At 40.3% G+C, this 12415-nt stretch overlaps 2 protein-coding genes across 3 annotated transcripts; both read right to left on the bottom strand.

Annotated features, from left to right (window-relative positions):
- Positions 1-688: 688 nt before the first annotated feature.
- Positions 689-5649, bottom strand: LOC308700073 (tubulin alpha chain). The gene is made up of 4 exons (XM_081381426.1): positions 5496-5649; positions 3951-4173; positions 3693-3841; positions 689-1817 (listed from the first exon to the last, which is right to left on the bottom strand). Exons 1-4 carry the CDS (start codon positions 5496-5498, stop codon positions 840-842), a joined length of 1353 nt encoding a protein of 450 aa, XP_081237552.1. The 5' UTR covers positions 5499-5649; the 3' UTR covers positions 689-839.
- A 1717-nt stretch (positions 5650-7366) lies between these two features.
- Positions 7367-11790, bottom strand: LOC308700072 (tubulin alpha-1D chain-like). Of its 2 annotated transcripts, none has more exons than XM_081381424.1 (5): positions 11647-11790; positions 9950-10011; positions 9474-9696; positions 8966-9114; positions 7367-8850 (listed from the first exon to the last, which is right to left on the bottom strand). In XM_081381424.1, exons 2-5 carry the CDS (start codon positions 9950-9952, stop codon positions 7876-7878), a joined length of 1350 nt encoding a protein of 449 aa, XP_081237550.1. In that variant the 5' UTR covers positions 9953-10011; positions 11647-11790; the 3' UTR covers positions 7367-7875. The 2 variants fall into 2 exon arrangements, with proteins under 2 accessions (XP_081237550.1, XP_081237551.1); XM_081381425.1 differs by lacking the exon at positions 11647-11790 and adding an exon at positions 11024-11067.
- Between the last annotated feature and the right edge of the window lie 625 nt (positions 11791-12415).

The raw sequence follows: 12415 nt of genomic DNA, 5'->3' as shown, positions 1-12415 counted from the left end.
GTGAGTCAAAAGTTTGGAGACACTTCACTGAATGTAGGTTTCTCATGATCTGATGAAGCGCAAGAGTGTGTGCAAGGATGTATCATAGGAAAAGAGTGATGACTTAATAAGCTTTTTAAGTTTTCATTTTTTTTTTAATGCCACTGCATAATTACCATGCATAGGACAAGCTGTTTGGAAAATGGATGGATTATCACACATTTGTTTCGATTAATTCCCCATTTAAAAAAAAAATTTGTTGGTGTTGTGTACATTTATTTGAAAAAAAGTAAATTGTAATTTTAGTTGAGCAAGATATTGATAGTTTCGTAAGCTAAAGAAAATCTATTAAGATAGTTCCTAATGAGGTCATTTATTTAAACCCTTCACAGTAATGTGCGAGTGAGGAGATGCATGTTAATTTGTCAGCAATTTAAAAACACAAATTCTGGGTAGTGCTTATAATAACTGCTGATGCCATATTTCTGAGCACCTGTGAAATCCCTTCTTCCCTTTTCTCTTAGCAACACTAATGCAGACATAACAGGGTTGCTAACAGATTGCCACAATATTACCTGATGTCATCTACAATCAGATTTTGGCAAGGCCCAGTGTCCCCCACCTTTCAAATTACAACTGTTCTGATTATTTGTCACAAAGTCATACAAAAATTTGAAAACTTTTAGAAACAAAAAAAAGACAAATCGCAGCAGATTATTTTTTCATTTTTATTTAATAGGTTGAACGAATAAAAGGAACACTTTTACTTCATGGAATGTGGTTTCATGACAGAACGTTTAACATATTAAGTCAGGCATGAGTTGTCTTGCTAGGTTTGCAAGGTTTAGTAAGCCTTCAACTTAATACTCCTCTCCTTCTTCATCCTCTTCTCCGACGCTGTCTGTGCCCACCTCTTCATAATCCTTCTCCAGGGCAGCCATGTCTTCTCTGGCCTCTGAGAACTCGCCCTCCTCCATACCTTCACCCACATACCAGTGAACAAAAGCTCTCTTGGCGTACATCAGATCGAACTTGTGATCCAGACGAGCCCATGCTTCGGCAATGGCTGTAGTGTTGCTCAACATGCACACGGCTCGCTGCACTTTAGCCAGGTCTCCTCCAGGAACCACAGTCGGGGGCTGGTAGTTGATGCCAACCTTGAATCCAGTGGGACACCAGTCCACAAACTGGATGCTACGCTTTGTCTTGATGGTGGCGATGGCAGAGTTGACATCTTTGGGCACAACATCTCCTCGGTACAGCAGACAGCAAGCCATGTACTTGCCGTGACGAGGGTCGCATTTCACCATCTGATTGGCTGGCTCGAAGCAAGCATTGGTGATGTCAGCAACGGACAGCTGCTCATGGTAGGCTTTCTCTGCAGAGATCACTGGGGCGTAGGTGGCCAGAGGGAAGTGGATACGTGGATAGGGCACCAGGTTGGTTTGGAACTCGGTCAGATCTACATTTAGGGCTCCATCGAAACGCAGGGATGCTGTGATGGAGGAAACGATCTGCCCGATCAGCCTGTTGAGGTTTGTGTAAGTGGGACGCTCAATGTCGAGGTTTCTACGGCAGATATCGTAGATGGCCTCGTTGTCCACCATGAAGGCGCAGTCGGAGTGCTCGAGGGTGGTGTGGGTGGTAAGGATGGAGTTGTAGGGCTCCACCACCGCTGTGGACACTTGAGGAGCTGGATAGACGGCAAACTCAAGTTTTGACTTCTTTCCGTAGTCGACAGAGAGCCGTTCCATTAGGAGGGAGGTGAACCCAGAGCCGGTGCCACCACCGAAACTGTGGAAGATCAGGAAGCCCTGGAGCCCAGTGCACTGATCAGCCTGAAAACAAAATGGTGAAAATTTAGATGGGGAGGATATCAATTATAAAAACATTAATTATAACTAAATTTACTGATATTTTATTGCCTAGTGACTAGCATGATTTAGGGGGAACGTATATGTTCTGTGAGCTTCCTAATTATCCAGTCCCACCAAGATTTTTTTTCTGATTTTGCGGCCTAAAATGGCTGAAATGTGCTTTCTTCAAATTGCGGCAATATTTACAGGAAATTTTTTGCTGTCGTTTGGCAACGAAAACCCGCCAATAATCACGATGTACTTGAGTAAATAATGACAGTAAGAGTACAATTACCTGTACATATTTACTGAAATGCACAAAGCAATGGTGACACCAGAATAGAAAAACTCAATTCCTCTTTGATGAAAACACAGAATTGTGTTAGACACAATACCTGCACAAGGTCACTGAATTAGTGTGTAATCAGTGACAGACTATATATTATACATTTTAAGTGTTATAAATTATTTCATGTCACTGAATTATAATGTAATTACTTATACATTAATTGTTATTGAAGCTATTAAAGTTATTTAGTCAAGAGCAGTGAGTAATTTTCTACAGAAGCAGGTTAGGCTGTTGTCACTTTAATGGCGAGTTCAGACTACACAATATCAGCCCAATTTTGGCACGATCCGTTTGACGTAGGGTGTCATGGGGACGATGTAAATGACGATTGGGCATCAGGATTCGATCATTTCATCACGTTTAGTATCATAGTGGACGATAACCGACACCGGTCTGTCACGTCAGAAAAACTAGCAGGTTTAATTTTTTTTCTGTCCTCCATGATGAGTTCTGTCACAACTGTGATGTTAACCAATAGGAGCACAGAAGCTCTTCTGAACACAGCTTTGTTCATACAAGTGCTGCAATGGAGCAAAGATTCGTGGAGCTATGGCAACAATACTTATAACCTTTATGTTGTTTCCTCAAGGGACTACCACGAGATAAAAAGATAAATGCTGGCGAATGGTAGCGGAGACACTTCAGCAACATGGTGAGTACTGGAATTAGCATTAAGCTAGTACAACCATTGTTTGTTACCGCTATTGTTTCCAGAAGTCAGTTGCTAGTTCCGCCTTCTCTATGACATTAGACATCATCAAAGATGACAAACGATGATTAGACGTGAAGCAAAGTGTAGTCTGACAAGGCTTTGGAGAAAAACTGCAATGTCACATTTATTTAACGTTAATAGAAACGTTTGCTTTGTCCCACACGCATAAATATAAAAAAGGCATTGGACCAATTGCGCAGCATCGTCTCACGCATTTTGGAAGCGAACAGGTTGAAAAGATAGTCAAGTGTAGGTTGTGAATTTTATGGAATTTTCTGAAGTATAGAGCGTTTGCAATCGTGAAATCCTGCAGGGACTGACTAACATCTACAGTTTAAAGGCAAGGTGGTAGGGTTGGGTCAATAGACAATGCCATCTTCCATCGCCGATGGCTGACAGACATCATGATGTTGAACCGGCATCGTGATTCTTCCTCCTGGCCAGAAAGCTAAAGTTAAATGCGCACGGCCATTCAAACAGGATTTTCAATTAATTTCTATGGAAGTTGAGCTTCCATAGAAACGCTCTGCTGCTCACTAGTGGACACGCGCCATTGGGGAAGTGGGTGGGTCTTGTCCCACATACAATGGTTCCGACGCCCATGGGAAAATGTTACGTTTTTAATAATTTAATTGTTTTCAATGTTTTGGCAGATGGCCATCTAGCAAACTGATATACAGAACCCCCACCTCCCGATGTCATCGTCCATTTCGATGTTTCACTTGGACATCGTCTGATGCCATTTTGGTAGACATCGTCCAACCCTACAAGGCGGTGACAGTATGGGGTGTCTTACCAGTTTGCGAGTCCTGTCCAACACCAAGTCAATGATCTCCTTGCCAATGGTGTAGTGCCCACGGGCGTAGTTGTTGGCAGCGTCTTCCTTGCCAGTGATCAACTGCTCAGGGTGGAACAGCTGGCGGTAGGTACCTGTGCGCACCTCATCTGGAAAAACAAGAAACTTATAACTGCAAGCTAACTAAAACACTTGAAATTGCCCCCAAGGAACAACATTTTACAGAAGGTGTCATTAAAAAAAAAAAAGGTTTATTACCAATGACAGTGGGCTCCAGGTCAACAAAGACTGCTCTTGGTACATGTTTTCCAGCTCCAGTCTCACTGAAGAAGGTGTTGAAGGAATCGTCTCCTCCTCCAATGGTTTTGTCACTGGGCATCTGACCATCCGGCTGGATCCCATGTTCCAAGCAATACAGTTCCCAGCATGCATTGCCCATCTGGGCTCCGGCTTGGCCGACGTGCATGGAAATACATTCACGCTGGAGAAAGAGAGATAAAATAAGAAATAGTTTAACATTAGCAACTTGAAAAGCTCCTAAATATATCATGTAATAAATAGACCTTGTTACAGTAAAAGTTACAAAACATAATATTTCTAGTCTCTCCTAGAAAAATGTGTGACAGTAGTTATATTTTTACACACGTACATTACGTTCAGACAAGAAATGGGGCAGAACGATAGGGCAGGATGTTTATTCAGGACACTCTTCTCATATGGAAAGTTGTTGAATGGTGCCTTTTATTAAATGCAAGGGCGGGAGAGTAAGTTGTTTCCATTGTAACATTATTAACATTACAAACAAGGTACGTAATAGGTAGGGACTTTCTTTCAGCTAAATTGTTAAATGTCATAAAATATGCTCAGTGCCCAGTAACAGTAAGTAACATTATTGGCTAAGATAATCTGTTTTCAAAGATCACTTGGTCTGCATGTGGATCAATGCCCATTACCAGCTCCCACCCATCCACACTGCAGCTGTTTCAGGCGTTGTATCTGCATGAGCGCATGCAGGCTTAAATGCTGACTAAGCCTGAAATCTAGGGAGACTGTTAAATTTACACATTTTGCACTCTTATGCTCACTTTTTGATGTCAAATTATACTATCTTTTTACATCTGTATCAGAACTACGGAATTAAATGAGTCAGAGTGTGACTTATAAGTACAGTGTGGGAGAAGAGACCCAAAAGGGAAGGGCAGGGCTGATCCCATCCCCCACCCAACGTGTACCAACCAGCTTTGACGAGACAAAATGAGAAGGAAAAAAAAGCGCGGTAACTGATCGCGCCTAAACTAACCGAAGACCTTTATTCGTGTAACGTTAACTGAAATTCTGACGTGTCTACTCCACCCTGTGGCGCATATAACAAAAGCCTATGCTTTATAACATATTTATAAGAGCAATACAATTCTGGATAATATGTAACATGTATCTTATCGGGCCCCTTATCAATTTTACACATATATCAGTTTAGTTTTCCGCCCCTTTTTCTTTGTTCTTCTGTCTGCCTTTCGAAAGTGCGTCAGACATACTAAAGCCCCTGCTGTTGCGCGCGCGCGCGCTTTTGTCTCACAGCCGCCCAATGCATCAAAATACCTTTAATTCTCACTAAACGTAATTTTAAACAATTGTACATATATCTGACTATTTTAAGATCGAAATGACTTCAAATTTAATACAAAACTCGGAATATATTTCTTTGTAAACAAAAAAATCAGACTGTAAAATAACATTGTACAGACAGAGAAAATACTCGTCAACCGTAATTACTGAAAATAAACGTGAAAATATATTACTCACCATTTTGACAGAATTTCCTTCGGACCGACGTTAAGGATTCGGAAAATGAAGGCAGTATTGCCGCGGAAGGGGCCAGCCTACGCTTATATAGAGGCGCGCGACCGGATGGAAGAGAGGCGGGGCTTCTGGCTTCACTGTTAACGCGGCCACGAATGAGCGAATGAGAGAGGAGGGGACTTTTGGGCGGAACTTCATCACGTGATGGGAAGTTCGGATCATTTTACTGACTCGCTTGTTCGATCTCTTTCATCAAAATGAACGAATCTTTTTTTCGAGTCATTTCGTTCATTTAAGGGGCTTTACTTTTAACTGGTAAATTCCCCGAACACACCCACCTATGCAATCTTGATCATATTCTGAATTAAGAAATCATTATAATGCAGTCAAAAGTCATTTACAGGGAACATAAATAATTATTTTACCTTCCGAGTCTTTCGTTCATTTGTCACGTGACAGACGCAATGAACGGATCGTTCATGAACGACTCATCTATTTAAATTGTAAAAGTAATAATATTAATAAATCCTCACAGAAACGACGCTACACACTACGATAATATTGGTCACTGAGTTGAGGTCGTTTTTATGATATATATTTGAATAAGATCCGCCATTAAAAAAAGAAACCCTTATATATCACTGCGCCAGACAAAGACAGGTGTTAGGTTTCATTCAGATTTCAGTCTTACCAAGATTTTAAGAAAAGGTTAGGCTAAATGTTTATCTGACCAGCTCTTTATTTTTAATTATTACACACTAGAAATAGTTCACCGAATGTAAGTAAATCGGGACTGTCAAGCATAAAAAAGGACAATATAATGTGGAAAAGTTTAGAGAAAAACAGTTTGGAGCAAACCAGTGTTAAATTATAATATTAGATTTTTTAATTATAAACATAGGATTAAACTAAATAAATAGATACAATTATTTTTATTAAATTTAACCCTTCAACCGAAAGATAATATGTTCACATCAAACACATTGACTGTAATAATGCTCTCACTCTTTTCCCACAAAAGGTTTTGTGGCGTGGATAAGTCCAAATGTTTAGAGAAGGACTCAGTGGAGAATGTCTGGAATGCCTGGTAGGGCTGTTGGTGTTTTTAAGTGGAGGGCAGTGCATTTGTGTCAGTTTATGAACCAATAAAAGGGTCAAGTTCACATTATGTTACCATCATGCTCCTAAATGTGAGAAAAGGAGACCATAAAAAGTCATCTGGTTTTAGGGGGAAAGTGTCGATATTTCTCCTGTGCTGTATGTAAAATGAGCTGTTAAGGGCTAGATTTGCATCCAAATAGATTATCTTCAATGTAAATTAGACCATTGTGTTAGTGGAATTTACCTTTCTATGTCTGGAACCATTTGCAACCTATCCTCACAATGAAAAAAAAAAAAAAAACTCTTAAAATAGGATGAAGTGCAACTCTCAATTTACTGTTAGACAGAAAGCTTATTTTTCATTTTTACCAATTAAGTTCTTAAAATATAGTTACAGCTTAAAGTGTAAGGGGCTTTGCCTTAAGATTTACATTTAAACATTAGCCGTGTAAAGACATCTGAGTGTCGTGCTATGGCAGGCCTGTAGTGAAATGATCTTAAAATGACACGCATGTAATTTTGCCATGTAAGAAGGCACTATTAAACATCTCAACAACTAATATGTTTTAATATTTGATATAACATGATTTTAACTTTCAAGTCTGTGCAAGGCCATCTCAAGCCCGCTGAAACAGAATGACTCATGATTTTAAGTCATGCAAATAGTCTAACACTGTTGTTGATTGCTTCCATGGCACCCTTTCAATGTGCTCTCCATTTGCATTTCCTTAGTCCTCAGGCAGTCAAATTACAGACATTACACAAGCAGGCTTCAGGTGGCACAGTACCGCCCAGTCTTTTATTCTTACCCCAGAGCACTTACACTTAAGCTGTTAGCACTGTAGTGGTTAGTAGTACTGCAACAATTCTCAACCTTTTTGTCTCTATAGTAACTGGTTATCTTGTTTGCTGAGGAACTCTTTTTTTGAATGATAACCAACTCAGTGAAATAGACTACAACTAAAATGCAAATATGAGTCTTTAGAAGATATCACCATAACCTGTATGGTCTGTCACGTGTGCTCTGAGGTTGGCTTGCATAAGTCACATGGATGATTTGTTTATATTCATGCACTCATTATTACAGACAAACAAAAACACACTGACAGCTTGAATCAATATCAGGAATTTTTTTTAAAGGCACATAGTCTACATGTCAAATACAGCTTTCAAGTGAGCATAGGAAACATAAAAACAATATTTTGTTAGTGACAATACTGTTTGTGAAAGCTATGAAGATTTGTGATGTTTCTTGACAAGATTATGATAGCCAGGGATTCCTTTAATACTCTTCTTCTTCTCCCTCTTCTGCGACGCTGTCTGTGCCCACCTCTTCATAATCCTTCTCCAGGGCAGCCATGTCTTCTCTGGCCTCTGAGAACTCGCCCTCCTCCATACCTTCACCCACATACCAGTGAACAAAAGCTCTCTTGGCGTACATCAGATCGAACTTGTGATCCAGACGAGCCCATGCTTCGGCAATGGCTGTAGTGTTGCTCAACATGCACACGGCTCGCTGCACTTTAGCCAGGTCTCCTCCAGGAACCACAGTCGGGGGCTGGTAGTTGATGCCAACCTTGAATCCAGTGGGACACCAGTCCACAAACTGGATGGTACGTTTGGTTTTAATGGTGGCGATGGCAGAGTTGACATCTTTGGGTACAACATCTCCTCGGTACAGCAGACAGCAAGCCATGTACTTGCCGTGACGAGGGTCGCATTTCACCATCTGATTGGCTGGCTCGAAGCAAGCATTGGTGATTTCTGAAACGGACAGCTGCTCATGGTAGGCTTTCTCTGCAGAGATCACTGGGGCGTAGGTGGCCAGAGGGAAGTGGATACGTGGATAGGGCACCAGGTTGGTTTGGAACTCGGTCAGATCTACATTTAGGGCTCCATCGAAACGCAGGGATGCTGTGATGGAGGAAACGATCTGCCCGATCAGCCTGTTGAGGTTTGTGTAAGTGGGACGCTCAATGTCGAGGTTTCTACGGCAGATATCGTAGATGGCCTCGTTGTCCACCATGAAGGCGCAGTCGGAGTGCTCGAGGGTGGTGTGGGTGGTAAGGATGGAGTTGTAGGGCTCCACCACCGCTGTGGACACTTGAGGAGCTGGATAAATGGCAAATTCCAGTTTTGACTTCTTCCCGTAGTCGACAGAGAGCCGTTCCATTAGGAGGGAGGTGAACCCAGAGCCGGTGCCACCACCGAAACTGTGGAAGATCAGGAAGCCCTGGAGCCCAGTGCACTGATCAGCCTGCAGGATTAAATAATGAATTAGAATCACCTGTCAGGATTTGTCTGCTGTTCTATTGCAGACCAAAATGCAACCCCCAAGATAAAGCCAACCTTTGACCCCACGACAGTCTTACCAGTTTGCGAGTCCTGTCCAACACCAGGTCAATGATCTCCTTGCCAATGGTGTAGTGCCCACGGGCGTAGTTGTTGGCAGCATCTTCTTTGCCTGTTATCAGTTGTTCAGGGTGGAACAACTGGCGGTAGGTACCTGTGCGCACCTCATCTGGAAAATTGGTAGCACTTTATTTTACAGTCCTGTTCCACATGTACATTACAATGTACTTATTATAGTAATTACAATAACTGGGTTATAACCTGAACCTAACATTAACCCATGTACCTTATTACCAGAACTTTCTTGGTTAAGTACACTGTAATTACACATACTGTAAAATAAAGTTTAACTGTAAAATCAATTTGTATTTTACTATTATTATATTTTAGATAAGATAATTTGGTCATTTGCAACATTTATTTTCATCAGATCACTATTGGTATGTTATAACTGAGTATAAGTTGAGAAAAAAAAAAAATCTATGTCAGTCTTCATCAGTATAGAATTTATACAGTAAGTCTCATTACCAATGACAGTGGGCTCCAGGTCGACAAAGACTGCCCTTGGGACATGTTTTCCAGCTCCAGTCTCACTAAAGAAGGTGTTGAAGGAATCATCTCCTCCTCCAATGGTTTTGTCACTGGGCATCTGGCCATCTGGCTGGATCCCATGCTCTAGGCAATACAACTCCCAGCATGCATTGCCCATTTGCACACCTGCCTGGCCGACATGAACTGAGATGCACTCACGCTACAGGGAGTTAATGAGAGGCATGTTTAAACTGCTAAAAGTAAAAGCCATTTAACTCTCTTTTGGAAAAGAACATCTTTTTCTTTTAATTTTTCATAAACACAAAGCTAAAACCAAAAAAAAACAAAGTAAAAATGAACAAATTGCTAACAAAAGTATTCATGAAGACTAAGACCATTAATTCAAATTCAAGTACAATCATTCTCTATATTAAATAAAGCATCAGGCAAATAAATCTTTTAAAATGTCCTACCATTGTAGAATTTTCCTCTGGCCGACGTCAAGTGTTCGGTTGAGAAATCTTGTGAATGTTCTCTGTGAAGATATCATCACTATTTAAAGAGCAAGCTCATGCCATGGTAACATGGTTTGTTGTTGGCAACAAAGGGGTTAAGTCCAATTATGTTAATGTCATTCATAGAGGACTGCAGTGCACTAAACAAACAGGCCTAGTTACATCCCAGTGCTTCATGTTTCCTGCAAAAGACACACGCTAACAGGCCAACACACGCCAAGTCATCCACAGGCATTAATATTTAACCCTGCATTGGTGAATCACATCTTAACAGAATTTGGTGAGGTTTGTATCACAGATGGGAGAACAATGTAAAACAGAGGTTAAGGGAAAGAGAGGAATGTGAACTTATCTTGGTCCACCTATGACAGCACACTAAAGCAATCACTATTTTTCATACTTATGGTTAAGGATTTAATCAAACCCCCAACTCTAAATGTCTGTTCACAACAAGAGTGAAAACAGCCAAATCTAACGTTACTTCTCTAAAAGCTCTTTCTCATTCTTTGTTTCTGTATCTACATAAGCTGTGCAAACTGACCCGTGCACTAGTCATCTGAAGCAATTACTATGTCATTTCTGTACCCTAATTAAGTCTATAAACTATTGTTAACCGGCCAGGTGACCATGGAGCCCAAGAACAAACAAGTCTCATCTGTTCCCTGAAAGTTCCCATGACAATAGATCCACATAAAACATAATCAAGTCAGAAGGGGGAGGGTGGAGCTTTGTTCAAAATGTTAGGAGGCTTTGGCAATGTTTTCACCCCAAATCTGATTCAAATCACATTACGTCTCGAGCTATGTTCCTGTCCGTACAAATCTGATTTTTTATCAAATTTAGCAAGCTAAACGGAATTCACATGAAATTCTATAACACATCTCTGTCAGACGCAATTTAAGCCAAGAGTGCCTGAGTAAAACGCGCTGTGCTGATTCAGTATAAATTAGGTTATATGATATACGTTATGTCAGTGTCATTAGTCTAACGTTATATTCGTTAACTTACTTGGTACGAAATAAAACCTCTCACCTCAGAAAAAACGAACTTTCCTTGTTTCCTGTCAGCTGTTATACTGTGCTCGTACTCTCGGAGTCGTGGCACGCACTTTTTAAGATATATTGTATATTTACGAAGGTAACTTTGGTTTCCGTTGTTTTTTTTTTTGTTTTTTTTTTTAATTAAATTGGGACGGTACTTGTGTGTGTCAAGCACTTTTGTGAAATAAATTTGCTTAGGTTTTTTTTTAGCTAATTTATTTGACTTTTTATAGGCTTGTGTGTGTATGTATATATATATATTACTATTATTAGTATTGGTCAAATTAGATTAAATTCCTAAAAACAAATTGTGTCGCAGTTGTCATAGATATACACATATTCATGGCGGTTGTTTTTGGCGTATAACGCAGCGTCGTTGCCATAGAAACCAATGCAGACGTTACAGAAAACGAAAGAGCCATAGACAGTATGGAAAGAGCACATGCATGGTACACCGTACACACAAAACGGATCTGAACAGTACATGCATGTATCAGAATGATACATGACAGTCATTTTTTTTAACAGATTCCAATCGAATAGACAAATAATTGGATTTGGGCTGACAGTGTTAACGTTTCAGAAAAAAAAACACAGCACAGAACATCACAATACCTGACTAATCCAGACGTCGCTAAGATTTTCTTGTGCGATGGAGGAGTTTTGTACAGCAGACCGACAGGGCGCTTATTTAACGTAAATTAGAGAGCGAGACGATGCACCTCCATTTTCCAGCATCCGTTTGGGAGAAAACGCCTCGTCACATATGTGGGTACGCCTACGTCGTTACCAATGCAACCCATGCTGATAAGTTGCTTATGTCTGGACACACATTTGATCACGAATATTGCAGACAGTCTGCCTGAAAAGATCTTTTTTGAGAAAAATAAATAAATCCAATTTGCCAGCCGTCTGAACATAGCCTTGCTATTATTATGCTGCTATCTGTGTTGTATATTTCGACGCTCACAGGCTTAACATTTCGATTAGCCAAGGAATAAGATGGTTATAAAAGTGCTGTCAACGTAGCTCAGGTTTTCATATGCGAGTAATGTCACATTATAAGTATTAAGAAACAATTATGCTTAGTCACTTAGTTGATCCCATGACAAAAAGTGGATGTATGATGCGAGATGAACGAGATCGAGGACCCTAGATTTGAAGTTCAGCATGATTTTAATTTTATTATGCTTTTTAAAGTCTGCCAGACAGGGTGGTTCTTACAGAGAACTGCATGTTAAGACAGAGCATCCGACCATAATGATGCAGGACACAATTTTCCCTTTCTGATCATATATAGTTATTGTGATACATCTAAGTTTTTCCACAGGCTAGTTTTAAATATCAGAACCTTTATCATTTAGATATTAAGAGTCACCAAACA

Source organism: Scardinius erythrophthalmus, assembly GCF_964197995.2.
Source record: "Scardinius erythrophthalmus genome assembly, chromosome: 12".
In the NCBI taxonomy this organism is placed as follows: Eukaryota; Metazoa; Chordata; class Actinopteri; order Cypriniformes; family Leuciscidae; genus Scardinius; species Scardinius erythrophthalmus.
The sequence above is the reverse complement of the archived record's forward strand: the minus strand, read 5'-3'. Positions and strand labels throughout refer to the sequence as shown.

Excerpts from the sequence above, each read along its gene's own strand:
- LOC308700073 (XM_081381426.1), bottom strand. Across the intron at positions 3,842-3,950 it reads CCTGGAGCCCACTGTCATTG|ATGAGGTGCGCACAGGTACC; the intron begins GTAATAAACCTT and ends TTGTTTTTCCAG. Across the intron at positions 1,818-3,692 it reads TGGACAGGACTCGCAAACTG|GCTGATCAGTGCACTGGGCT; the intron begins GTAAGACACCCC and ends TTTTGTTTTCAG.
- LOC308700072 (XM_081381424.1), bottom strand. Across the intron at positions 9,115-9,473 it reads CCTGGAGCCCACTGTCATTG|ATGAGGTGCGCACAGGTACC; the intron begins GTAATGAGACTT and ends CCAATTTTCCAG. Across the intron at positions 8,851-8,965 it reads TGGACAGGACTCGCAAACTG|GCTGATCAGTGCACTGGGCT; the intron begins GTAAGACTGTCG and ends TTAATCCTGCAG.